Source organism: Hippocampus comes, unplaced genomic scaffold (assembly GCF_001891065.2).
Source record: "Hippocampus comes isolate QL1 unplaced genomic scaffold, H_comes_QL1_v1.1 scaffold14, whole genome shotgun sequence".
In the NCBI taxonomy this organism is placed as follows: Eukaryota; Metazoa; Chordata; class Actinopteri; order Syngnathiformes; family Syngnathidae; genus Hippocampus; species Hippocampus comes.
Genome location: NW_017805839.1, coordinates 1,415,783 through 1,442,720, shown reverse-complemented (window position 1 = coordinate 1,442,720; position 26,938 = coordinate 1,415,783). Strand labels below are relative to the sequence as shown.

The following is a 26,938-nucleotide window of genomic DNA, read 5'->3' as shown; positions in this document are numbered from 1 at the left end:
GTTCACAAATGTCCTCTACAGAGGACAAATTTGAACTACTGGTAGTCAGGAGGATATTGCAACTTTTAGTGCAATCAGTTGCAATCAAGCACAGTTTCGTGGATTTTCATAGCAGTGTATCAGAAAACGTTTCCTATGTAGCAAGTTTACAACCAGGCTATCTTTGTGAGGCAGCCGTCCGCCTTGCCTAGTTTAAGCTGAGAGGAACGGAATAGTGTAGCGTGACCCTAGCCTGGCCACGAATGGAGAAAAAAAAATGGATACTGTCATTGGAATTGCCAATAGATGCCAGTAGACAGCGGCCAATGACTACTTTTGCCAAAATGAAAATCCTTCACAGCATAATTCCATGGCACCAAGTTGCCACTAGAGGGAGCACCAAAACAGCACATACTTGAGTTTTTCAAGGAAAAAAAAAAAAAGAAACACAAATATGCCTGGGCTCCAAAACTTCAACAGTAACATTACATCTTCGGCTGGTGATTCTTAACCACTATGCCGCAGCTGGGACAAATTTGCCACGGATTTGCCATACATTGACGCAAACGAATGTATCTTTGTACATCTACCCATGCCAGTGATGTATAGTGAAAGGCAGAACAATGAAATTCACTTCCACGAGACAGCAGAAAGGAACATCATGAACCTGCAACCTGCTTGGTTGCCATGGCGAGCATAGACAGGCTTAATTATAAGTGGGATCCCATCCAAATAACAGCTAAGTTACTGCATAGTTTTTTTTACAAAGCCGAACATAAACTCATAAACGCAACATTCGTATGATGTACTGATTATTATTCATAACTTTCCAGTAGGACGTAATAATGTTTTTCTTCCAAATGTTTGACGCAAATCCCTCACATCCTTAAATGCTGGCACATATGAATTATCCGCCACATATTAACGACTAATTGCTGTCTAAATTGGAATGAGATGCTTGTTTGTGGAAGTAAAATGTACTGCGGGATGTGGAGCTTGCACAACGTAAATGGCATCCCCCTCCCCACTCCCTCGCAGAAGACAGTTTCCTTGCAATTATTTTTCAGCTCTTACCAAGGGTTCATGATGATGGTGAAAAGTGATTTACAATTGCTAATATTCACAAGAGCTAATGTGTGAAACAGCACATTTCAGATGTGCTGTTGTGACGTGTGCAGACGAGGCCACTGGCAGAGATCAGAGCTTCCTTCCATTCCAGTCAATACCTTGTGGTTGGTGTGTAGAAATTGATTGGCCGTGCTCTCAGATGTGTTTTTGAAATATTTGGCTCACTCGCCACTTGATCTTTCGATAGCCTCGAGCCAATCGGGAGATTAAACGAGTTGAAAAAGCTACAAATGATAGTTGGATATTTGGAGAAAAAGGTCATGTGTTAAGGCGACTGGTTTGCACGTCCACCTCACAGTGCAGAGGTTATGGGTTCAAATCTGGCCCCGGTCTTCCTGTGTTGAGTTTGCATGTTCTCCCCGTGCCCGCGTGGGTTTTCTTCGGGTGCTCCATTTTCCTCCCACATTCCGAAAACATGCATGCTAGGCTGGAAACCGGTTCAGGGTGTCCCCCGCCTACTGGCCGAAGACAGCTGGATTAGGCTCCAGCATGCCCTCGAAACTTGTGAGGATAAGCGGCTCAGATAATGGATGGCTGGATGAAAGTCATGTTCTGTATATTCAATAATTGGCTGCATTAAAAAAGTAAAAAACATATTTTAAAAAATACTCCCCATGAATGACGCAATATATTCTCAAGGAAAAAAAGTTACATATTTTCCTGGGGGGAAAAACTTGAGGAAGAGGGTCAAATTGAGAAAAAAGTTGCATATTTGAGGAATTTAAAAAACATCTGATGACAAATGTATATATTCAAGAAAAAAAGCAACATTTTCTGAGAGGGAAAGTTGTACATTTGGCGGAGGGAAATCATATATGAGTAATAAACTTTAATGTTGCTTCTTAACTGTAAAGCACAGACATGAGAATAAGCAGCTCAGAATATGGATGGACATTCATTTGCTTTTATTTTTTATTTTACTGATCATCATCTCTGCTCATGCTCTTTTCGGAAGTTCTGTGCTATCCTCGACTTGTGTTACTTGTCTTGGTAATTTTGTCACAATTACGGAAGCGTAATGCTGCCACACCAGGAAAACAAAAAAAAAAACCCCGAAATTTATCACGTAAAACTGATGTAGAAACCTGAAAATTGTCATATAAAAACGTGAAAATTATCATGTAAAAAACGTGAAACGTATCGTGCAAAAACGTGAATACTGTAGTACATAATATAAGCAACAGAAGTTGGCCTCGCGGAGGACAACTTCTGTTGCAACTCGCATGAAATGGAACGTCATCAAATCGCTTAAATGAGCCACGTTATCCATTCTGTTTCAACGTGACACGTTTTGAAGTGATTAATAGGCTGTCACATTTTTACATGATAATTATAACGTTTTCGCATGATCAGGGTTTTTTCTTCTAGTGTGGCAGCAAATACGCTTCCGTCCTAAAGTTTCGTGTTTTTTTTCCAAGCGTGGCAGCAATACGCTTCCGTACTCCACAAGAGCTTTTTTGTTCATTTTATTTTGTTTTAAAATATTTTTTTCCTCTCACAATCTCAAAGGACCTCTTCCGAGCTTGGTTTTCGTAACTCTCTGTACACCTCAGATGACTGCTGTCATAGATAGAAATACAATGCAAACATGCAACTACGCCTTGAAAAACAACAAAAGAAAGCAACAACTTACAGCGCCGTCATTAACAAATGCATTTAGTCAGAAATTCATTTTTGTCATGAATGTTAAATGGAGGAATCCTATCCAACATGCCAAAACATGTTGAAACATGATTTGGAACATCAAACTAAAGGCTGCCATCTACTGTCCAGAACGTGAAAGTACAACCGAGAGCAGCAAACGCACCATGGAAATTTTAAGTTTTCATTTTCTCCTTGTGTTAACTTCAGACTTCAAGTCCCCTTCTACTCCAAGAATTAAAAAAAAAAGTGTTTATGTCTTCACTTGAAGCTGAACGCAGCAAGTTGGTGGTTTTATTACATAGCCACTGTGATGGTCCACGAAGGCAAAATTCATTCAAACTTCAACTATCAGAACATTCGTGGACCCTAAATATATGCAATGTTGGCCTAAGACGAATTCTGAGGTGTCTGTGTCTTTGTCAGTCCTGTGATTGACAGGTAATTCGTGGGAGGGAATGAACAAATGACGTTTAACATTAACCAAGCCACTAGTCGCTAAATATCCGGACTTCTTGATCGAAACAGGCACACATTTTATATCACAAAATCTTACGGAGAATGGATGGCACAAATATATATCCACACATGTGGTCCCGTTTGAGCACAAAGATATTATTTTGTTCAAGAAACGGCAGAGTGGATTTAGGTCTACAACTCAATTCTACTGTCTGCCAATCAAGAGATGACTGAACAAAGATGATCATTAACAATTTCATGCACCCAAGCGGATTGCTCATCGGCCGGGAATCGCTGATGGCTGTGAGACGCCCCGTTTCACAGACCGGTGAAAACGGAATGAGAGTATGCATCCAGAACTATTCAAGTGTTGTACATTTCAGTCACAACAGATGTTTTTTTTTAAACAGATTTATTACAATGAATGAGTTTTACTTTTTTAAAAATGTGTTTTTTCCTTAAAGATTCACAGCAACTGTTTTCCGATGTTAGCTAACAACCACACTGTTATATAACGGCATCCCACAGTACTGCACAAGCTTCTCACCTTTAGCCAAACCCCCAGTAATTGCATAATCACTTTTCAACAAATGTTGCAGCTTCCGTTCTAAATATGAAACGTATCATTCATAACAAAGCAGAGCATCAAGCAGTTGTTGGCTTTTTAAAGGGAGCGTTTTCTACCTGATCGTTAAAACGTACAGAACCAGATTCAACAAAGCACCCGCTCAAGGAGCGCTCCTTTCCGAATTCACGAGGAAGTGTTTGTGTTCTCAACAATATGCAGACGGCACGCGGCGACGCCGCGAGGAGCAAAGCACGTTTCCGCTGAAAAGTGCGGCGATACATTGCAGTTACATGCAATCATATGATGCCATTTGAACAGTACGGTCCATAAGCGTGAGGTCAGGGTTGGATGGCGTCATCATCGGTTGCTCATGAGACAAGCTCGGAATGAACGTGAATAACGAAACGCATGAGGAAATAAACACTGGTGTTGCTTAGGACTTGGAAGGTTGGAAAGAAACGGGAGGCAACGGCCCCCTCGCCCCACACACATCTTGAAATCTCGAGGAGGCTACACTTTCGAGGGGGGGAGCTGAAGGGTGCTGAGCAGGAGGAGGACGAGGAGCTGTATTTGTCCATCTGTGGACCGAGGAGCAGGTGGAGGACACACACGCTGCTCTGCTGTGGCCAATCAAGCTTCTTTGAGGACCTGCCGGCCATCATGGAAAGAAAAACGGGGGTTAGGGCAGTGTTCGATACCCGTTAGACAGCCGAGACATATTTCACTTGAAAGACCCTGAAAAGTAATGTCACTATTTGTTTCTAGATGCTTTCCAAGATAATCAATTAAACAAGATGTTTAAATGTTTATTTATATTTTCATATGACCGCCCATTAGTGAAGCACACTAACCTTTCTTGCAAACTCAGGAAGGACGAATGCCGCTTTGTGAATCTCCGTGTTATAATATTTCAGGTTCATGCTTTCCAGTTCTCCTTTTGACAGTTCTTTCACCGGCTTTTGGAAATGTGTTTCCTGAAATAATGACTCCAATCGGTCACAAGCAAACAGCAAGCATACGTGTATCTTTATCCATTTTATTTGGTGGGGAACGCTTACAGGGTTCTTACTGCAAAGCATGAATCCAATTTGGCCACTGGGATAAGTTGGGATGGTGCCGTAGGCGTAATCCACCACTGGGAATAAGGTTTTGCAGAAGGTTTGCATTTCCTTGATCAGGTCCAAATGCAGCCATTGACACTCTCCTGCGCACACGACAAGAACAGTCTGAAAAAATAAGAACCAGTGCTTGTGGCGCAGTTGAGTCAAATGTCACACGAAGGCTGAAACACGGAAAGGTCAACTTCGACTTGTAATTGTCTCGGCAGTTAGTGAAACACGACGGGAGTTGGGGCCCAATGACTGTATTTGGAGGAGTTAGGGGGGAAAAAAATACCGAAAAATATTTAGAACTGTACTTTATATTATTAGTAGTGTGAACTTAAAAAAAAAAAAAAAAAACACCCCCCCAAAAAAAACACCACCAAACTATGATCCAAAACAATGATATCATTTAAAATCCAGCATACATTACATATTAAAAAAAAAGAAAAAAAGTTGACAGATCATTTAATTTAGAAAAATGCGCAAATGAAAAATGATGCTTGGTTGGCACGAGCAGCATCCTGCTCGCCCTCTGGCTTCAGGCCCCCACCCCAAACCAGGGAATTCTTGAAACCAACCCGAATCAGTTTCACGTTCATGCTTTTATTGAAATTTGGTTAGGCATGACTATCATGACCACCCAAAAAGTCTTAAAAAATAAAAAAAAGCAAATAACCAAGCACACAAAGACAGACAGTCAGCCATTTTAGCTTTCAGGATCATTTCGGCCATTTTTAACAACAAACTTAAAATGAAACTTGAACCGAGTACATCGCAGACCTGTGTGGCGCAAAATTGCATGTTCTCCTCGTAGTGTGTGGGCGGAGCCTGGCAACGAGGGTCGGTGACCCATCATTAAACACAAATCTCAAATAACTCAACTGCATTTTGTAACGTGGGATGACGACTCCAGCCTTAAGGGTTTCCTGCGGCCCCCCCGCCCGCTGGCAGAAATGTGCTGCGGCAGTAACGCGTCGGCCCCTCGCTGCTCTCACATGTCCACGTGGCAACATGATCTGTTTGCGCATGTGAGCGTATGCAATGTACAGTATGTAGCATCACAGGAGCAGTTAGCGCACACTTCTGAGTGGATTCAGGCTAGATTATTTCGATCCCTTCAAATTCGGACGATTTTTGGCCGTCATAAATCACTGGGAGGAAAACTTAAAGGGAATATCTGTGCGAGAAGATAAATAAATCTGTCATTTCATTAACAGACACAGAAATTAATCCGGGTAACGTACAATAAATTGTCGCCAGGAAAGTGGCATTTAAATAAACAACCCTGAAAAGTTTGGCAAAAGTGACAAGAAAAGCAGATATCATTGGGTGTAAATGATGGCAGGTTGTTTATTATATCGGTGGGATTTTCCACTATTCACAAAACGTTAAAAGTGTTTTTGTGGTTGAATCGTGCATCGGGTCACGAAAGGACGCACGCCCACAATGTGGTGTACCACAGAAACATGAAAAAGAGGAAAATTAAGCAAGATGATTAGGCACAATGATGCCTGCGCAATCGCGGTTCTTCGGCACCCGCAGACTATTTGAGTTTCTTGATGTCATGTGACAATATAAATGAACTTGACACTGCTGTAAACGTAGCCTTCAAAGATACATCTCGCCAATAAAAAACAGTTCGATACGAATCTCAAAATATTTTTAAGTGGAATGATTCGATTTGCTGCATTTACTTTTTTTTTTTTTTAAACTCAAAACTGATTTTCCCGATTACACATCAGTTGGTTTTACGCCCCAAGAAGGAATGCAATAAAAAGTACCCTGGGAGCAGAGAATTCCGCCTTTTGTCAATGCCGTCTTCATCAGCTGATAGTAACTCTCCTTGAATAAACTCTCAGCGGGGCCTGGAACATGAGCACATTAAAAATCGGGCAAGTCAAGTCAGGCAAGTCAAGTCTTGTTGATGTGTATAACGCTGAATGACTAAAGAAGTCTAAAACGGCTGCACGGGCACACAGTTGACAAACATTAGCGACATCCCACTGATCTAACCTGCAATTAATGCAGGGTCCGGGGGGAAGGGGGGGGGGTGTATACTGTGGTACCTCTACTTACGAAATTACTGGTTCCGGAAGAAATTTCGTAACTAGAAAATGTTGTAAGTAGAGACACATTTCCCATGTAAATGCACTCATCTGTTCCAACCCCCCCCCCCCCAAATTCAGACACAATTGTTTTCTAAAGCATAAAAATGCTCCAAATGTTACAAATTCGATTATTGGGCAATAAATTTGAGTTGTTCATAATATAAAAAACAAAAGAATCGAGTAACGACTAAAATTGATGGTCATTTAACTTTTAACTGCGTCCACATCGTTTTTTTTGCCCTCTTTAGTCCATCTTCTCTCTCAGAAGTGGTTTTTGCCTGGTGTTTTGTAAAGAACGTCTGCTTTTGTCGGCTTTTAACAATCCTTTGAAAATGACCAAGGCAAACATCAGCCGAGTGGACAATGTGAGAGTTCATATAGTCAGATGAGGCACTGCAGGAAATGGATCCTGCCCCACAAACACATTATGAAGGGAGACATTGATGCACTTACCGACAGGGTCCGATGAGTCGGTAATGATGACGTCAAAGGCATTTTGGTTTTGCTTCATAAACTCAAAGCCGTCTCCAACGTGGAGGGTGAGCTTTGGACTGAAGAAACCTTTGGCCATGCCTGGGAGGAACTTCTTTGAGACATCAATGACGTCCTACGCACGCGACACAAACGTGGCAGTTGCAGTGAGCGTACACGACTCACAAAAAGTGGAGGATATTTGACTTTTCGGGTGAGGTTTCAATGAGCATTTCCCTGTTAGATCATCCTGTTCAAAGCTTTGCAAATGTGAGGGTAATGTTGAGCAAATATTTGGTGTTGACATTGTCTCATCATGTGAGCACCAGAATGGAGAGGAGTTTTTAAATAACCGCTTGGAATTGAACGAGGAAACATATTGATTTATTCCACGGTAAAAACGTTTGTGCAATTTGCTGCTCAGCTTCCTATTGGAGAACAGCAACGTGTGCAACAAGTACAAGTGACATGCAGTCAACAAGTTGAAAACATTTTCAAATAAGTTCACCTGTCAATGTTACTTTGCATTTTAGGTTCAACCTGAAACCACCTGAAAACCGGATATTCCTCTTTGTGAATTGCGTGTGTATGTGGTGAGTGGATTTGAGCAAATATTTGCTGAATGTTATTTGCCCTTACCTCATCAATCTCACAGAGAACCACCGACTCTACCTGTGGATTCTTCACCACTTCCCTCAGCACGCCACCATCACCACCGCCAATAATGAGAACCTTTAAACATGTGACACAGACTTTCTCTTAGTACTCAGTACAATGCTCAAGGATTGTCAAAGAACAATATGACATGAAATAGATGCAATTACTGTTCACATGCAAGTGCTACCTTTTTGGGGCAGGGGTGGCTGTACAGGGGAAGGTTGGCAATCATTTCCTGATATGCAAACTCATCCCTCTCCGTGCACTGGATCACTCCATCCAATACCAAGACGTTGCCGTACGTTTTACTGAAACGAGTATGTTACACAGCTAACAGGGTTGCAGGGGAAAAAGTGCCTCAGACCTTCACAAACTTGGTTAACTACACATAGTTATTTGTACCTTAAACTGTTACAAAATATATTTTGGAACGTACACACCCTGAAGTTGAATCTATCACAAAGTTTTTTAACACGTATGAGAATACCGATCACTGTTATTTTAGGAAAGTGCTGGTTTGTTGTTTTAGAATAGACAGCCCATTGGGAGTGCAGCACTCCAGGAGCTAGCAGCAGCGTTAGCAAAGTGCGGGAGCGGCAAAGAACGCACCTCTTGAACACCAACACGTCTTGAAATTTGGACTTCTTGTGATAGAGGACCTCGTCTACTTGGAGACTAGTGGCTTGACCGGGCCATAACGTGCACGTCTCCTTAAACCAGCCGTCCGTGATATTGTCCATGCCGGTGCCCCGCGCGCTCAGGTAAACGTGTTTATGAACGAGCCAACGTGACACGCGACAACGTTTTGACACTTTTGATATGACTGACAGCCATACTTGCTGCTTCGCCTCGGAACGAATAGCAGACGCCTGACGTCACGCCTCACAGTTGAGCGATCCAATGGGGTGCGACGAGACGAGGGTTCTTACCATAGTTTGCTTGACTTGTCACCCACCACCAGCACCTCCCCGAAGACCACGTGAGGCTATAGTACGGTGGGGGAGCCAGTGCGGCTGCGCGGTTTTGACCAGGGAGGGGTGAAACAATATTTGTTACTGTTTGACTCACAAATATATATCAATCAATCAAACTTTATTTATAGAGCACTTTTCATACATAAAAATGCAACTCAAAGTGCTGTACGGTTAAAGCTTTTCAAATTTACAACATAAAAAAGGACCCACCCCTTCTACTTCCCTCAACATACACAAATACTGTATATATATATATATATCCCCACAAGCAAACCGATGCTTGCGCACACGTTCACATGCACACAAACGCGCAGAACTTGCACACGTACTCGAATGATACTGATATTAAAAAAGACATGGCAAGACACAGAGAAATCACATATGGAAAAAAGATTTAAATAAGTATAGAAATCAAGTGATTTAAAAGCCAAGCTATAATGAGGCACACACAACAGCGTTCACCCAGGGAGGCGACTTTGCCCAGCGCATGTCATGAGGGCTGTGTTCAAATTCACAGGCTGGGTCCTTCCAATGCTGCATTTTCTGCCACATGACGTCACTTCCATCGCAACTTGATCATATGTGGTGTCCAAATTCAAATAAAGCCTGTCCAAATTCGCCACGGTTTATGTGGTCCACGGAGGCCACATGAGCAGCAGCCTTTGAAGGCGCCAAAGGACCCAGTCTTGCAAAATGTCTTTTGAGGATTTGGAAACCACACGTGGTCGAGTCACGCCAGAAGTGATGTCATGCCGCCAAAACAACACATCCTAAAACGCGGCCTTTGGAGGCCGTAGCCTGTGAATTTGGACACAGCCAATGGGTGACTCCTCGGGCTGAACTGGATTCAGCTTCTAAGTGTGCCAAAGATTGGGAAGGTCATGGCATGAGAAAAGGTCACAGCCAAACAACGACCTGGCTCAAGTCACTGACAGTGACTTGCGAAAGTGTTTGGCCTAAACAAGGAGACCACTGACGAGACATGCAGTTCATCACTCTGAATGAACTACAGGTACCCGTAGCTGAGGTGGGGGAATCTCCCCATAGGACAACTATTGGCCACACACAGCACCGTTTTGACATTTATGGAAGATTAACAAGATGAAAGCCATTTCTCAAAGAAATCCATCCCAAAAAAAAGTCCAGTTTGAAGTTTGCTATATGTCACCTGCGAGACATCCCAAACGTGGAAGAAGGTGTGTTAGCCAGTCAATATTTGGCTTGGTGGTCCTTCATCCACACCTTGATCGGCCGAGCTGTGTGGCGAGGAGCATCATCCTACTGGTAACACCAATCCTCCCAGTTTGGGAACATTAGTCACAACTTTTGAGTTCTCTCAGCAGTTTCTCAAAGTTACCGTAGTTGAAATATATTTTCATAACAAATTGACAACCAATCAGTTTTTAAGAACATCATCTTTAATTGTGCACTGCTGTTCACATAGATGGAAAAAAAAATAAAGGTTGCATCTTTGAAATAAAACAAGATAAAATCCCAGCGCTTGAAAATAAATACTGTCTCTATCTTTTGGGCCAGTTGTGGCGAAATCCTCTGTAAAGAATAAGATTAAAAAATACTTAAGTGATGAGGGGAAAATATATAATATTTACAAAATTACATTTGTTTACCTGTTTGAGGTTCCAGCTAGGTATGACATACTCCTATTTCCAGCCCCTGGATTACTCTTTTTCCCACCTGCTGTTTTCTGTAAGACGAGAAAAAAAAAATCCACTCAGGGCTAAGAAACAAGTACACAATTTTATTTACATTTGTATGAAACAAAACAAAACAAAAAAAAAAAAACCAATGTACCTTTTTCTTAGGGTCATAGGATTGTCTGTTTGGATCAAACTGTGACTTGTCCTTTGATTTCACATCTGTATTAAAAAAAACAAAAACGCAAGTATATATTGAATAGTACAAACTTGGCAGTAAAATTATTTTTCATATTTATATAAAGCAACATACCGGAAAATACTTTGAGGTCTGACTGGCTGTAGTCAAACGGCGTGAAGCTCTCTTGAGGAGGAGCTTTGGGCTTTTTTTTCTCTGCAGACTTCAGTTTCTTACTCGGCTTGGGAGTCGACTCTCCAGGCTCACTGGAGACCCTCTCGCGTTTCTTTCCATCTGCTTTTGCACATTCCTGATCAAATGGGAAAGCCAAGATCATCATCACTACACTTTGTATGAGAGTCAAAAGTACAGTGGAACCTCGACTTACTAACAGTCACATTTATGACCAATTTGAGTTATACGCACAAAGCTTTCGGAGAAAAAAATGATCTCTATTCATGTACTCTTTTCGATATATGAATGGTTGTGTAAGCGTCAACATAAATAAGGCATTGCTGTAAACTGAAAAGGGGGAAAGCCATTGCATATGTAGGCAGAAGTTCCACATCCTCATTCATCCAATCACACATGATGATACTATCCACCTTGTGTACGTCGTTTATTCAACTGTGACGTGTCTTTAAGTAACGAACGGTTCACGTCGTCCATGCATGTTGTCGCCAGGCGGACGTTCTATCCACGTTACCACGTTACCCAATCACAGACGCCACGGGCAGCCGCGCCCACTCCTAAAAAGTACTGCCTTCTCTAAATAGAGTGTGCTCACGGATGACGTGAGCGAGACAAAAAAAAAAAGACTAAAAGACGTGTAGCAAATTAATCCTTTCAACAACAATGTGACATCCCACTTTGATTATTTTAATTTGCTTTTCTACAGAAAAAAAGACAGGTTTCCCTAGATCGGTATGCCCAAATCAACCAATGAATTACAAAAGAAAAAGACTGAATGAAAATAAGTAAATCAGAAAGTCTCCATGTTATTGTGGAAGACTTTTTCTCTGTAGGGGGTGAAGAAGCCCTCCCCTTTTCCCTCTCTTTAAAGTTAATGAGCAATAAATATATTTTTAAGTGTTTTATTTCTTTTTAATTTTAGTTTTGGGGTTGAAACGGACTAATTGCATCTCAACGGGAAACATACTTCAATTTATGACCGTTTCGGGTTACAAAGGGACTCATGGAAGCAATTCAGTCTGTACTTAGTAAACCAACCGGGCTTCACAGTGTGCATAATATAATGGCCAAGTCCCCGCACCGATAACCAGACACACACCACAACACTGACTGTTCACACAGAGCCATTGAGAGCAGTTTTTTTTTCCAACCGCATCTCTTTTAGTGAATGTTTCTTCAGCAGGTAGAACATTTCCACTAATGTTAAACCAGAACATGTGCATGTGTGTTTGCGCACAAGTGATTGATGGCTCAGTGCTCATACACTAATGGAGAAACTGTTCATTGCACTGCAGACTGAAGGTGGACCAAAGGCCTTTCTAAAAGCATTTAGAAGGAGCCAATCAGAAAAGAAGAATTTTTGCAAAAATGAAGGAAAATTGGCTAATACCCTGCAGTACCCCCCGATGATCTCTTACGGCGCGCTAGTGTGCCGTTTGTGTCTTAGTCGAAAATTACCGCTCTACTAAAACCTTCAGTGTGTGTCTTTGCTCCCATCTGAGGGTTCTTCTCCAAGCACATCACGGCACAGGCACATAAATAGAAAAAAGTTCACCTTTGTGAGACATCAAATGTATCAGTGGCCACTTAAGTAAGCAATGTGTCAGGAAAATTGTGGGGAAGTTTACAAAGTGTTTCAAAAAGGGTCACCGAAAGTGCAAGGGTGTCCGTTTAGTGGAATTGAACAGATTAAAAAAAAAAAAAAGTGAAAAGTACTCACAGCGGCTTGCTGGCGCACGGTGGCCACATTCTGAAGAGACTCTTGGTAGCTTTCTTTAGCCTTCTGTCTTTCTTCTGATGAAAACAATAAAATGGCATTTGGATTAGAATGAGCGGTATTAAAGTGGAAGTATGGAAAATTGACTTTTTAATTACTTGTGCAGTGAAAACCAGTGTACACTTTGTTTCTGAATTCACCAATTTGGGTTTTCTGTGGAACCTAGCCATAGCTATTTGCTGAAAAACTTGCTGATTTGTTTCTGTGCTCTTCATGACTCTAGGTGCCACAAGATGGCAGAATAGCCCTGAAAGTAGGAACTGGTGTGCCGCAAATTGAGGAGAGGCGAAAGCAATTTTCACACTGCAGCTCCATTGAGATTTTTTTGTTGTTGCTTATATGTGACACATATTTGTTTTGTTCATGCAGTGTAAATAGCAAAATTCTGATTTTTCCAAATCTGATCTGGGACTCTTTTGAATGTGGATATAAATCGGATATGATTGCAATGCATCTGCAGTATAAACAACTCATCCGTACCACATTAGGCCTCTAGTGTCCGTCATCAGCAGCCCAATTTCCCCAAAATATTTCTACCACCTCCCGCATTGCTCCTCTGTCAACAGGAGCTGATACAAAGTCAAGATGAACCCCAACATGCCGGACCATATTTACTTCTGCAAACCCTGTTCCACGTGACTTTTTTTTGGGGGGGGGGGGGTGCACACCAACAATATGAACATCACCTAAACTCTTTGTATGTTAGGGAGGAGCCTGGGTTGTTTGTGGAAGTTACTGAGTCTTCGCTGCATGCTCATGTGTTTGCATACTTTTGGTGCATATTTCGAAAAAGAAAAAAAAAATGCACTACAGGTTATGCCCACATCTTATTTACATTTGTTTCTATAGTGGGCCAACCGTTCACACTTTATCTGCAATTCAAGACCTTTCATGCACCCATTGAACCATCATATTCCATGACGTTACCTGCTGCCTTCTTTGCTTGTTGTTTGGCTTCCTCCTTTCTTTTCTTTGCCGACTCCAACTCCCTCTGCTGCTGTTCCATACTCCGCAGTTTCCATTTTTTACTGATCTGAAAAATAAGAGTTTGCTTAGGTTTGTGTGTACATTTTTTATTTCATTTTTTTCAAAGTACAGCTGCCTGTAAGAGCTGTGTGCAGTACCTCAAATATCTTTGAAGAAGGGTCTAACTTTGCATTCTCATTGACATGCACACCACTGGAAGGCAAGTACTGAAATCACACAAGAACAACGAAATATCGTGCTTCGGTTTAGATCAGGGGTGCCCAAGTCTAGTCCTCTAGAGCCCCCAAAACTTGCCTGTTTTACGTTTCCCTCCGGCAACACACCTGATCCAACTGATCAGAAGCCTGCTGCTATCCATTGTGATCATTTGAATCGGGTGTGTTGCAGGAGGAAAGCATGTAAAACAGGCCCGGTAGGGGCTCTCGGGGACAGGACTCAAGTACCCCTGGTTCAGATGGTACAGAAATTGTTCTTTGGGGCTGGTGTATGGTCAACACTTACCATTCTGAAAGGGTTTTCAAATGATTCAATAATTCGCCGAGCTTTCACTTGAGCCATAGAAAGGGACTGTTGGATTTCTTTTGTTTCTGGCTCCTGCAAAAAAAGGCAAACATCTGTCAAGACAGCTGCCTTGGCTTCAAACATTTTGAGAAGAGCTAAAGGTTACCTCAAACAATGTAATTTTGGCAGGTGCCACAAGACCACGTGTTTTCTCAACATCGGCGGATTTATGGTCATCATCAGAGAAGAGCACTCCTTGTTTCACAGGCAGTTCTGAGGAGGGAAAAGAAATGACATGAATGGTTGGAGTCAGTGATTCTCAAGGTTTTGTCAGCAGGGCCCCCTTTCTTACTGCCTGAGTACACTTCAGTTATATTTAACTTTTACGTTCAATACATTTTGCTACTAAACTTTTGTTTTTCATCGTTTATTGCGGTACAATGTCTATCAATGTAAATTTGTACGTGCAATACAACTAAATTGAATCATTATGTACATTTTTTTTTTCATTTCCCTATAGCGCAGTGGTCAAGTGATTAGCGCATCGACCTCACAAGTGCAGAGGTACCAGGTTTGGTTCCAGCTCCGGCCTTCCTGTGTGGAGTTTGCATGTTCTCCCCGAGCCTGCGTGGGTTTTCCCCGGGTACTGCGGTTTCCTCCCACGAACCAAAAACATGCATTGGACACTGAACACTCGAAATCGTCCCAAAGTGCGATTGCGACCGCGAATGGTTGTTTGTCTTTGTTTGCAATGCAATTGGCTGGAAACCAGCTCGGGGTGTCCCCCGCCTGCTGCCCGATGACAGCTGGGATAGGCTCCAGCACGCCCCTGCGAGCCTTGTGAGGATAAGCGGATTACAAAATAGATGGATAGATGGATGGATCGATGGATGGACATAGCACAGTGTTTATGTTCAAAATGCATCATGTTACACAGGCGCTTGTTGTTTTCCACAGGAACGCTCGCATGTTCCCACACTCCCCCAAAAGTCATGTCAAAATAGTTGAAAACTCTAAATGTACCACGCACGGATGCGTGATTGACTTGCAACCAGTCAGATGGTACAGGCTCCAACAAACTCGTAATCCGAATGTGGATAAGCAGGATGGAAAGATATATATTTTTTAATTCATCTTTATATTCAAGTGTGATATTGACTCATCAGTATTTTATACCTATAAACGTGTCACTTTTCCTTAATCTCCCTTTTTTTTGCTGGTCTGCCTTTTCTGGTAATGACTTTTTTTCAGACCTCTTTTGGCTGATATGGCCTGAGGATGAGGAGGGCTTTTTATGGCCATCTGTTGCTTCGACATGTGCATCGCAGTCTGCTAATGCCTAATAAACATCAACATTTATACTGTTCAGCTCACCATCAGCAGAAATGTGAGGTTCAGTGCACTCAGGGGCCCTGGATGTATCGTGAGGACCAAACAACGTAACCTGTGGCTGAAAAAAAATGAACAACAAAATCGTCATGGTAAACATTCAGCGTTTACTGCAGGAAAATAGCTGTTTTGATTGACAGGATTCTCACCTTCTTTACTGGCGTGAGTCCTTTTCTTTTTTGCATTGCAATTTCAGCCTGTGTGCAGAAACTCAAAGTGGTGAAAAATAATTCAAAGAGGGCAATAGTGGAAGGGGGTTAGAGCGCTTCTCACCTTGAGGAGAGGCATTTCTCGAGCCTCTTGCACTAACAAATGTAGCTCATTGACCTGCTGCCGTACCAGCGGGGGGACGGGGTTACAGCAGGCAATGATGCCCTGAGGCTCTCTGAGTAGGAAAAATAACAAAACGCTAGCGCTGAGTTTATGAATAAAACACAAAAGTCAGGCACGAAGTGGTGAGACATGACTGAACAGATGGACGATTGTTCAAGCGGGAGACTGAGTCAACTTACTTGGGCAGCTCCTCAGATATCTTGATCATCATGTGGGTGGGCAAGACATATCTAAAAAAAAAACAAAACAAAAAAAAAAACAAACATCAACCGTGTTGAGAACAGTACACTGAGATTTTCGCTGAACACGTGGGCTGCGAAAACCTGTCTGAAGCAGTTGAGATCCCTTCCCAAACACCCTACCCGGTGCTTTCATCTTCCTGCCGAGCCAGCTTGTCCCTCCAGGCGTAGAGTAGTCTGAAGGCAGTGAGCTGTTGGGTGTTCAAAGACCTTTTCTGCTTCCTCTGCACCTCCAGATAGGATTCCTCTGTGAATATTGGCTTGGCATATTTCTGCGTGGGCGAAAGGAACACAGTGAGAATTAGGAGAAATATTAAGAGAGAGAAGACAAGGAGTAAAGAAGATAACATCGGGGTGGCATTTCAATCTCTTGGGAGCGACATGTCAAGAGTTGTACAAACTTTCAGCGAAACGTCTTTGCTCTTGTTCCAGACACTCTGCAGCAGACCAGTCTGGCCGTGGTTGAAGTCCAAGAGCTGCGCCTTCATACGGTCGTAGATGTAAAGGAGATAGTGGGTGTCACTGCGAGCATAGAGTGCCATCTCGTCTGGCAGGGGCCTACGGAGTCAAGTTCACGGTTTGAGCATACTGCAACTGCAACATCCACAGAATCAGATCCGACTGGAAAAATGGCATGCTACCGGATCCTCCAATCGGCAAGCTGATAGCGTTTATCTGAATTCACGCTGCAGTAGTGCTTGAGCAGGTGGTCGAGCGAATGTCGGGCCAGGTTTAACACTCGACTGGCCTGGTGCGTGTCGAACAAGTTGACCACATACAAGCCGAAGTCCCTCTGGAGCCACTCGATGTCCGAGTCTGCTCCGTGAAACACCTGAGGGCCACACAGAGAATGAAATCAATTGAAGATAGGGTTGCATTCAATCAAAACAAACATACACACACCTTTTACATCGTGATTCCTGGACACGACGCTCCGAGAAGAAAAGAAACTGTGAAATAACACGGTTTGCGCTTTGCCCTACCAATAGATCATTTTCAGGCTATTTTGGTCGTCAGAGACTATTGGGCTACTATGGCTGACATGTACGCCGCCATAAGACGGATGCAAGCATTGAAATGTAATAAAGTGGAACACAAAAAAAAAATACTGCGTAGCATCAGTTTAAAAAAAATGTTTGCCATATATGGAGAACTGAATCTCAAATAATGACAGAGGTAACCCTGAAATAGTGGTAGCCAGAAATCAACAATTATTATGATGTAATCTTGATGAATCTTCCCTCTTTGAAGAGTTACGCTGCCAACATAACACCATAAAAAAATAAAAATTAAAACATTAAAAAAAAAACAAAAATAATAATAATAATAATAATAATAAGCGAAGCAATTGCAATACTTTGACTATCAATGGGTTGGTGAAGGCCTCATTCAGGATGTACATCTCACTGCGGAGCGCCAAGGTGTCAATGATGAAGTCCTGCTCTCTGGTGGAGATCTGCATCAGACAGGTGACTCCCAGGAAGCTCCTGTATGAATGGTGCTGTCAAGGAGATCCGGATAAGTCAGTTGGCAAACTGGCAGCGATGCCAGACCTGGACGATGAGTGGCATCGATTTTGTGGGAAACTGGAATCGTATGTACCTCGAGGTCCACCGCGAATTCAGACACCTCGATGAGCTTCTCATTCAGAGCCGCCAGTTCCTCCAGTGTCTCAACGAAAGAGCAGTTTGTTTCTTCTATTGGTTTGTACATCTGCAAATGTAGGCAGCTGTAGTTGAGAAGACACTACAAGTATGATTTCATGGACACGCATATTTCCTCCATCCACACTAGTGGAATTTTAAACACGTGTTTATTAGGGCCGTAACAATATCCAAACATCATATTGTCACGATATTGTCACGATATTTAGTCAAGTCTTCCGTTTTTTTTTTGTTGTTGTTGTTTTTTTTTTAACATTTGCTTGTGGCCCAAAGTGCAGATTTTTTCATCGGAACATGGCCCAAAAGGCTTCGGGAGCCTACCTGAGGCTGCGTCTTGGACAGAAGGCTATCAGGCACTGTCAGGCGATCCAATTCAAACTGGTAAGGATGCACAAACCTATTAGGGAAAAAGTTTAAGAGACTCAGAAAAAAAAGCAAGATATTCCATGACAGGAAAGTCCTTACATGTCTTCGATGTGTTCTTGCGTTCGCTGCTGGTAAATCAAGTCAGCCAGTGCTGGCGGGACATCCAGATCTTCCGGCTTCTCTTTACGGATTTGTTTCGTGGTGAAATCTGTCCACAATAAAATAGAAGAATCAAGAGAACGAGTCAGAAATGTTAAGTCTGAAAGACTGGAACAGACGAAATGTCACCACACTTCAGCAGGTTGATCGGACCGCTTATGAGGGTGATGAAACATTTTTGTCCAAGTATCTCTCAAGGGATGACATCTATCATGTGAACAACATCTTACATGAAGGAAGTGGTTTGAGCGCGTTGGGCTTGATGAAAATCTTGGGAATAAACGGCGTATTGCTGTTGTCAATTTTTTCCTTGAATTTCAGCTGAGGCCTCGGGATATTCTTGGCTTGGAGCAGTCTGAACGTCTCGGAGCGACCTCCCGAGCCTGAACCCTGATCGATACAAGCATCGCTTTAGCTCAGATGAGCGGCATAAGACCGGTATCTGGACGACGAGCGGCGAATCAGCCAACCTTGCGATTCCAGCTGGAAACGACAATCTTGGGAGGCTGAAAGCCTGCGGGCATGACGGGCTGCTGGCTCCTGTTCACGCCATCGGCCTCATCCAGAAGATTCCCCTGGGAAAATGGATTTCATTTCTCCAGTTGATTTGTATCAAGCTTTTTAGAAATCAATCCGCGGCACCGAAAAATTGTAGCAAATACCACTTTCTCCAGGATAACGTCGTTGGAGTCCACGACCAAGTCAAACCGCTCCTCCAACCCGGTGAGTTTATCACGGTCTCTCATGCGAGAACGGCAGCTGTGATGCCGCATGATCTGACTCATGCTAAGGCAGAGAGAGATACATGTTAGGATTTAGACGCCTCTTCAAAGGTACTGAATTGGTTTTGACATCAATAAGAGAATATGAAGCAAGAAGTCAACAGTCCCATTTTAATTTCCGGCTACTTATATGTGGCTTAACTCATTTATTAGGTATGCAAAAGTATTGTAACAGATAGACTTAAATGGATTCAGGGGAATACGACTTAAAATCTTTGACTCGCAGTCACAGTACCAAGCCCGTGACCCATCGACATCCACAATTTTCATCATCATGCTTGTGGAGGCTCTCAGTCGTACAGGAAAGTTCCATCGTAGAAAGGGTTCTACGACTGACAGAACCCTTTCTACGATCATCATGCTTGATATTGTAAACTCACCAGAGCAAGAGCTGATCCCCTTGAACTTCACAGAATTCCTGGAAACCGGGGAAGCTGCGATAGAAATCAAATTCATCGCCAGCTTGAGGCAAGCTGCCAGATGCTTTGGTGGCCAACAACACTGAACTCAACCCATACTGCCAAGAGGAGACATAACAGACATTTTAAAAACCCATGATCAGAATAATATCACTTCAGAAACTCAAGGATGTTTTTGCATCAAGCTATAAAAGTAAGAGTGCGGCTACAACTCCAATGATGTAGCCAACGAAACTGTTTACCCTTGGCCAAATAACAGTCGATGACGATAAATGACAAGGGTTTCAAATCTGTTGTATATAAATAAAATGCATTGCAGCAATGGCTTAATATTTTTCTTGATATTTGGAGCACAAGTGATTTGGGAGGGGGCGGGGCTCCATAACAATCCTCGAACTTCTACCAAAACAGTACAGCAGTAGTAACTGCAACTGTTCCTATTCACCAGGGATTCTCAAGTGGTGAGTCTGGATGCAAAAGTGGGTTATTAAAAAAAAAAAAAGGCTTATTGTGTGCAATTGTGATTTTTCATCAAACTATTTTCATTTTTTTTCTCGATACAGTTGTCATGTTCATCCTCAGTTGTTGACAAGGCACCTTGAAAATGTAAGTATGTGTTGTGAGCTTAAAAAGAATATCTTTTTCAATGGACAATTTTGAATAACATATTTTCTTGATTACTTTATAATTCATTATTGTTAACTTCTTTAAAGAGTGGATCGCGACTTCGATGGATCGACGACAGCCGAAGTCTTAGTACTATTTCTGTTTTAAAATGTCTATGACTGAAATTGGACTGAACCAAAAAATGAGCTAACGGACATCCACGTTGCTACTATCGACTCGTACGTAACTCCTTGTTTCGCTAAAGGCACACACCACCACTTACTTTAACGAAAGCATCGACGTCTTGGTAACCAGGACAGAACTCTTTGCCCTCCCCTTCTGGGGCATCAGGCTTAGTGTCTTGTAAACCCCTATTTTTGGCGTCGTTTTTATTTAAAGAGTCCATCATATCGTGAAATATGTGTACATGTGAGGCACTCGCCAACCACTTCCGCGTATCCTTCTTTTACGCCGCTAATAAATCAAACCTAAATGTTGACTCAGCGCTCTCTAGCGATTTGGCATGTAGCGGCAACAAAACGCAACTGCAGTCTCTAATACAGTAATCGTGAATAAAAAGTATTAAACAAATCATTCATGAGTACGTAATGGTTCCATTTTAATTGGGTCGACTGACTTGGAGGACATTTTGGTGATTGGTCATGTTTTGCACTGCATCATCTTGAACTTTAGACGTATATTGACTGCACCAAGATCCTGGACTCGCAGGGAGGCAGTGTTGACATTTGCTGTCTGCTGTTATTCACTCATGTCGCTGAAATGGTGGGAGCACGCCTACACAGTTTTGAGAATCTGAAGTTCAAATCTCAGCTCCCGTGTGGACTTTTCATATTTTCTCTCGTGGTTGTAGGTACTTGAAAGTCTCCAAATAGTCTTTTGGTGGTGTGAATGAGGCAGTGTCCATTTAGGACGAGCTCAGCTTCGCTGCTGAGTTTTTTTTTTTTGTTTTGTTTTTTTGCAGCACAAGAGGTTTTCATAATACTACTACTACTACTAATCAGAATAATAATAACAATTTGTGTAATACCGTAATGTATAATATTTATGAATTGCAGTTAGGTTGAGCAAATAGTAGATTTTTTTTTCTGCAACACCATAGCTACAAATTACAACACACTGTAAAATCTATATTGCGCAAGCTTTTCCAAATCAAACAAACCATTTTCTAATCTGCTTATCCTCACAAGAGTCGCGGGCGTGCTGCGGCCTATCCCAGCCGTCTTCGGGCAGTAGGCGGGGGACACCCTGAACTGGTTGCCAACCAATTTCAGGGCACACATAGACTAACAAACATCCATGCTCACAATCGCACCACCGTGCCGCCCAAACAAACAAACAAAAAAAAGAAATGTCTAAAAAAACGGATGTGCTTCAAACATTTTTTTATATCAGCTGCAACAATACGTTGAAGAGAACATACTGCAATATCTGATTAAAATTTACTGTTGACTAAATTATATATTTAGCACATTTACATGCTATTCTATTGGGGTTTTGTGCAGCGTTGACTCTAAATTTGTCACTTGATAGTGATCCCCACTGAAGGCCCAGGTACCAAATGGACCACTCACCAGTGTGTGAACGTGACTGTTTGTGGTTATTGTCGGTGCTCGGCTGGTGACAGCCCAGCGTGCACTCCACCTCTTGCCCAAAGTCAGCTGTTGTAGGCTCCAGCTCAACTGCAACCAAGAATCAGGATAATCGACATGGAAAATGGATGGAAACGATTCACTGCCAGCATCTTCACTGATGAGAGGTGATACGCGGCGTGTGCCTTCTCAGCCCATCCCGCTCGAAGAGTGAATCAACACAAGTTGCAATTCAGCAATAGGCATCCGTAGAAAGTGGAGTATACTTAGTGTGCAGAAGTGACTTAACTATTTCCTGCTATCTGCACTGCAAAATAAAGTTTCAGTTGCCTGACGCGGCGATGCAGTGGTCAATACATGAAGGTGAAGAGCCATTGCAAAGTATTGACACTCCACCTCGTTATGGATGATCTGTGGTGTGTGGCGAGAAACCTCTCTTTTCCTTACTTTCTCGCCTCATTGATTTCTCTACAGGGTCCTCCACTCCTTATTATCTTAAAAGCATTTCTGCAACACTGCCTGGATCGATAATTCACAGCACCTTTTCATGTCATTCTGTTGTTTTAGTGCTAACGATGTGGACTCCAGCAATTCTAAACTTGAATGAAATTGTACACTTGCAAGTCTATGAGTTCAATGGGATGTACAATATTAGTGAAAATTGATTTTTTTTTTTTAATATCTTGTCTCCAAATAAGTTATGTCTGGACTTTGGATTCTCTGTCCATCTATCAAGTGTGAAATTAAACAACAAAGTCCAAATCTTTCGTTTTCTGCTCATGACTGAAAATCAGTCTACGAGCGAGCCGTTCTGCTCTTCTATTACGAAACAGTGGGAGTTCAACTGCCTTTAAAAATAAAATAAATAAATTAATTAATTAATAAAATAAAATAAAATCTACCCAATAGGTCCAGGGTAACAATTTGCAGCCACTTTGTTTTGGGTAAATGTGTGTCTTGGGTAAGGTGTAACTTCATTAAACAGCTATGAAATACTTTCATAAATTGAATAAAGTTTAGTTCACTGGTCTTTATTGATGAGGTGACAGACCGGCAACAGAAGATTGATAGGACAGCAGTTTACCATGCAGATGGATAGGTCACACAATGGAGCAGGGGTGCTCAAGTCCGGTCCCCCAGAGCCCTTATCCAGCATGTTTTCGATGTCTCTCTGTCTTTCAACATACCTGATTCAAATGGTCAGGATCATTATCAGGCTTCTCGGAGCTTGCTGATCAGGCTTGGCTCAGCATTTCCCGGGAGGGCAATCATGAACTGCAATCATGGCCGTTGACAACTACAGTTTTTGTCAATTGTCCAAATACATTTGTATTCCTGAAAATGGAGTTACCCTCCACAAAATAACCGTGATTATCAAATGTTGAATGCCATATTCTTTGTAAAAGGGGGTAATAGCCGAGAGCCTACGCTTCAATAATCAACAACTAGAAATCCATTGTGATGTGTACAAAGGCCAAATCATAAAAAAAAAAAAAACACAGCTAAAAGATTCTTCTTCTTTCTCCCTTTCATTCATAATGTTGATGACATTGTGTTTATTTTTAAATGGCATTTTCCCCACATGTTCAAAGAATGACATAATCCAGCCAACGTTAGATGCTTCAGTGCAGAAGCATAAGATTCCATGTCATGAATCCCCTTATGAGATCAATTTATAAATGAACAAAAGCATTCAGGTTAATGTGCTTTTTTTCCCCCCCAGCAATGAACGGGAGATTACGGCTACCATTTGATTAAAACATTTGCAAAAATGTCGTTTTATTTAGCATTTTATAGCTTCCGTATTCCCTCAAGGCACCACTTATATTTAACCTGCAGTAAAAGACAATGAAGCTGCCGATGCTGAAAATGACACATTATAATGTACAGTGCTGTGTAGCCTCTTGCACAGATCCAGTCAAAAATCTCGGTTGATTTTGTTTGTTTTTATTAACCGCCTCATTTAGAAAACACAAATGCACCAAACAATATTATACATGCACAGCTTCAGCATATCAAGATCAGCAAATGACTTTTCAATGTGAAAACGCTGCTGCCACGATCTCACAGAGATCACTCGCACGGCAAAATACATACGAGAGTGAACAGAAAGGCCAAGCGTTGTCATTTTGGGCCGCGCAACTTGTCATGTTGTCACACTGTAATCTGTTTGGCAGCTTTTTCGTCTCTGATCCAAAATGAAAAGCGTTGCCAGGCTGTCTGTGTTGGTATCAACTTAAGAAATGTTTCTGTCCGCTCATATATTTTCCACACATGAACATAATTTTGTCACCATGTCGTTCTTTCTTTCAAAGCAACACTTGACCTTTGTGCAGAATTTAAATTAAAAACAAAAATCCAAACAATCCAGGTCAGGAAAAACAAAATGTGAAAGAGCTTGGCAGCGCTCACACTTATTTCATTAAAACATCGCCACAGTACTGCTACTTTACAAAAACAAAGATGTCGCCATTGCTTCGCTGTACCCGAAACAAATGAGAAATTACTTTTTTCCCCCAACTATTCAGGATGTAATCCGAAAAAGTGAAAGATATGTTTCCCATGTAAACACTGGTAAAATTACATTCCTTAATGTAACAAATTTATACACAAAAGAACCGCATACAATGATGCAAAAACAACAAATGTTCATGTGGAACGAAGCATTTTATCCTCTAATGCAGCGGTCCCCAACCTTTTTTGCGCCTCGGACCGATTTAATGTCAGACAATATTTTCAGGGACGGGCTGGAGAAATACAACAAAATAATATGATATAACCTGCATGAAACTGCGTTATTTTCTAAATATAATACTAAACACCAATCATGACACGAGGAACGTCCTATCTGGCCGCAACACTCTCTCGTCGCTAACGTTTAAACGTGCCTTCCAAATAAGATACAGCGCAAATACAAAGTGCATGAAAAATACGGCTTACCATTGCCGCATATTATGCAGAGTGGGCTTGGTGCGTGGGAATCTCGCATTGAGATAAATTCGTATTTTAAGTTGGACTCGATACTGTCTATTAAATGTAGCCTTCTTTTTTTTTGAGCTTCTCTTCTGTCTCCTGGCTGGGCCTTTTCACCTTCCCAGAGACGTTTGTTTTTTTACTCATTTTGCCAACTCCTGGGTTTCATTTTAGCGGTAACCTATCACATGGCCGAGACATGCGTCAAGAGTGACATACTGTACACGGATGTAACATAGGATCCGGTAATTTTTCAAAATAAAACATCTTTCAGAGTCCGAAATAAATAACACCGAAGTAATGTAAGTTATTTATTCTTTCTGTGTGGCCTGGTACCAAATGACCCACAGACCGGGGGTTGGGGACCACTGCTCGAATGCAAACATCATGGCCTCTTTTGCACTCAAAGTTGTTTGAGAGAAACCTGCCATTCCAACTTGTGTTTGGATATGTTACTTCCCTCCAAGCCTCTTCAAATTTATGAAGCTGTTTCAATGTCTGCTCAGTAACGGCCTTTGTCAATTCTCCATTCATCAAGTCGGTATTCAAACAGAGCCACGTGGCACAAGTTGTCAGACATCTGATGACATCACCTATCTGGCCGCTAAAAGGACATTCAAAAGATTAAGTAGGTGAGGCTGGCTTGAATACAACGACGACAAATACCACACATAGTGTAAAGAAGCCAATCCAATACGCAACAACGGACAGATTCACAAAGTGAAAAACACAGCTGAGTATACATTTTGCCAAAAGAAGCCGGTGGCGAGATTGCAATGATCAGACTGGCATGTATTTTTTGTTTGGGTTTTTTTTCTTTTGGTTTGTTTTTGGCAGCTCTTGAAGCTTCTCCTGCTGACAGCAAACTGAGTCCCTGGGCAACGGCATCACCCAGATGGATTTCACTATTGATTAATTTGCTGAGTATATGTCCTATTAATTGAACAAAAATGTCAGGAATGAAAACAGAGAACGCTTGTAACAGTTCTCCCGGAACTCAAAGTGACAATTTCAAATTGCTTTCGCAAATCCGCAGGATAATGAAACTCTTGCCATCACACCTGTGGCCGATAACTACTGTAACGTTAATGCTTGGAAAAGTACTTCGTGTGTGTGTTTGTGTGTGTGTGTGTGTGTGTGTGTTTTTGTTTTGTTTTTTAAATTGGAATGAGAAGTGTAACCTTCCCTTGTATATGCTGTTAAAAGGCTTGCTACACATTCCTTCACAATGAGGGCACCTGTAATTAAAAAAATGACCTCATCATTTGTCAGGTGGGGCAGAAAGAGAATAGAAATATTGTGATGTGTTTGTACTAGAATTTAGTAGGACACTGAACTAAAATTTGAGCCCCATTATTCTTATTCTTATGATTCACCTTTTGCGCATTACGTCACAACTAAGTCGCTCCGTTTTGCGTCCACTTCGATTGGGCAGTCATTAACTTTTGCCGTCCGTCATGGTGTACTCATATGGCAGCTGGTGTTCCTCAAAGGGAACACGTCCCTATTGGGGTACCCCAGCTATAAGGTGAGGCAGTAAGAAGAGCACTAATAGTAAAAAAAAAAAAAAAAAGACATTTTAGTTGTGTGAAGTGGCCCAAACTGTTTTGAAATAAATAAAAAGAGTGTTACCCTTGCAAAAAGTTATTGACGGTCCTAAAATAGCCGTGACCAACCGTTAACTTAGCTCTGACGGAAGCGCGGTTGAAATAACAGTGACGCGGTGGTCGACTGAATAATGGTGGTGATACGACATCTGAGAGAGAATTGGTTAATTGATACTTAAGCTGAACATATATACTGTATGTCTTTTTGCCAGTATTGGAAAAAAAAAAAGAAAAACATGACTTCCAGATGCTTTAGTGCCTAATTTGTCTTTACTGTATTTTCCGCACTAAAAGGTGCACCAAAAAGCCATTCCATTTTCTTAATTAAAAGCTCACAGCGCGCCTTAAAATACGATGCGCCTTGTGTATGGTCATTACGGTAATATTTCGACCCCAAAATGGCTCCTTGCTCG

At 41.9% G+C, this 26,938-nt stretch overlaps 2 protein-coding genes across 2 annotated transcripts; both read right to left on the bottom strand.

Moving 5' to 3' along the window:
* Positions 1 to 3,649: 3,649 nt before the first annotated feature.
* Positions 3,650 to 8,958, bottom strand: srm (spermidine synthase). Its single transcript, XM_019888082.1, has 8 exons — positions 8,724 to 8,958; positions 8,302 to 8,422; positions 8,097 to 8,189; positions 7,440 to 7,593; positions 6,660 to 6,743; positions 4,834 to 4,979; positions 4,627 to 4,749; positions 3,650 to 4,423 (listed from the first exon to the last, which is right to left on the bottom strand). The coding sequence occupies exons 1-8, from the start codon at positions 8,852 to 8,854 to the stop codon at positions 4,406 to 4,408; spliced, it is 870 nt and encodes a 289-aa protein (XP_019743641.1). The 5' UTR covers positions 8,855 to 8,958; the 3' UTR covers positions 3,650 to 4,405.
* A 1,543-nt stretch (positions 8,959 to 10,501) lies between these two features.
* On the bottom strand, positions 10,502 to 20,805 carry exosc10 (exosome component 10). Its single transcript, XM_019888058.1, has 25 exons — positions 20,619 to 20,805; positions 19,691 to 19,827; positions 19,191 to 19,314; positions 18,999 to 19,103; positions 18,759 to 18,918; positions 18,469 to 18,577; positions 18,325 to 18,400; positions 17,942 to 18,052; positions 17,697 to 17,840; positions 16,981 to 17,171; positions 16,741 to 16,897; positions 16,463 to 16,611; positions 16,280 to 16,330; positions 16,041 to 16,152; positions 15,917 to 15,964; positions 15,753 to 15,828; positions 14,545 to 14,651; positions 14,379 to 14,471; positions 14,015 to 14,083; positions 13,818 to 13,923; positions 12,834 to 12,907; positions 11,057 to 11,231; positions 10,901 to 10,965; positions 10,717 to 10,793; positions 10,502 to 10,639 (listed from the first exon to the last, which is right to left on the bottom strand). The coding sequence occupies exons 1-25, from the start codon at positions 20,742 to 20,744 to the stop codon at positions 10,609 to 10,611; spliced, it is 2,673 nt and encodes an 890-aa protein (XP_019743617.1). The 5' UTR covers positions 20,745 to 20,805; the 3' UTR covers positions 10,502 to 10,608.
* Between the last annotated feature and the right edge of the window lie 6,133 nt (positions 20,806 to 26,938).

What these genes read in the sequence shown, in the direction of transcription:
- srm (XM_019888082.1), bottom strand. Translation starts at nt 8,854, where the DNA reads ATGGACAATATCACGGACGGCTGGTTTAAGGAGACGTGCACGTTATGG. An exon ending in GACGTGTTGGTGTTCAAGAG is followed by an intron (nt 8,423 to 8,723) that starts GTGCGTTCTTTG and finishes TACTCGTTTCAG; the next exon opens with TAAAACGTACGGCAACGTCT. An exon ending in GCCACCCCTGCCCCAAAAAG is followed by an intron (nt 8,190 to 8,301) that starts GTAGCACTTGCA and finishes ACATGTTTAAAG; the next exon opens with GTTCTCATTATTGGCGGTGG.
- exosc10 (XM_019888058.1), bottom strand. Translation starts at nt 20,744, where the DNA reads ATGATGGACTCTTTAAATAAAAACGACGCCAAAAATAGGGGTTTACAA. An exon ending in CCAACCCATTGATAGTCAAA is followed by an intron (nt 17,172 to 17,696) that starts GTATTGCAATTG and finishes TGTGGCCCTCAG; the next exon opens with GTGTTTCACGGAGCAGACTC. An exon ending in ACCTCACATTTCTGCTGATG is followed by an intron (nt 14,652 to 15,752) that starts GTGAGCTGAACA and finishes TTCCCTCCTCAG; the next exon opens with AACTGCCTGTGAAACAAGGA.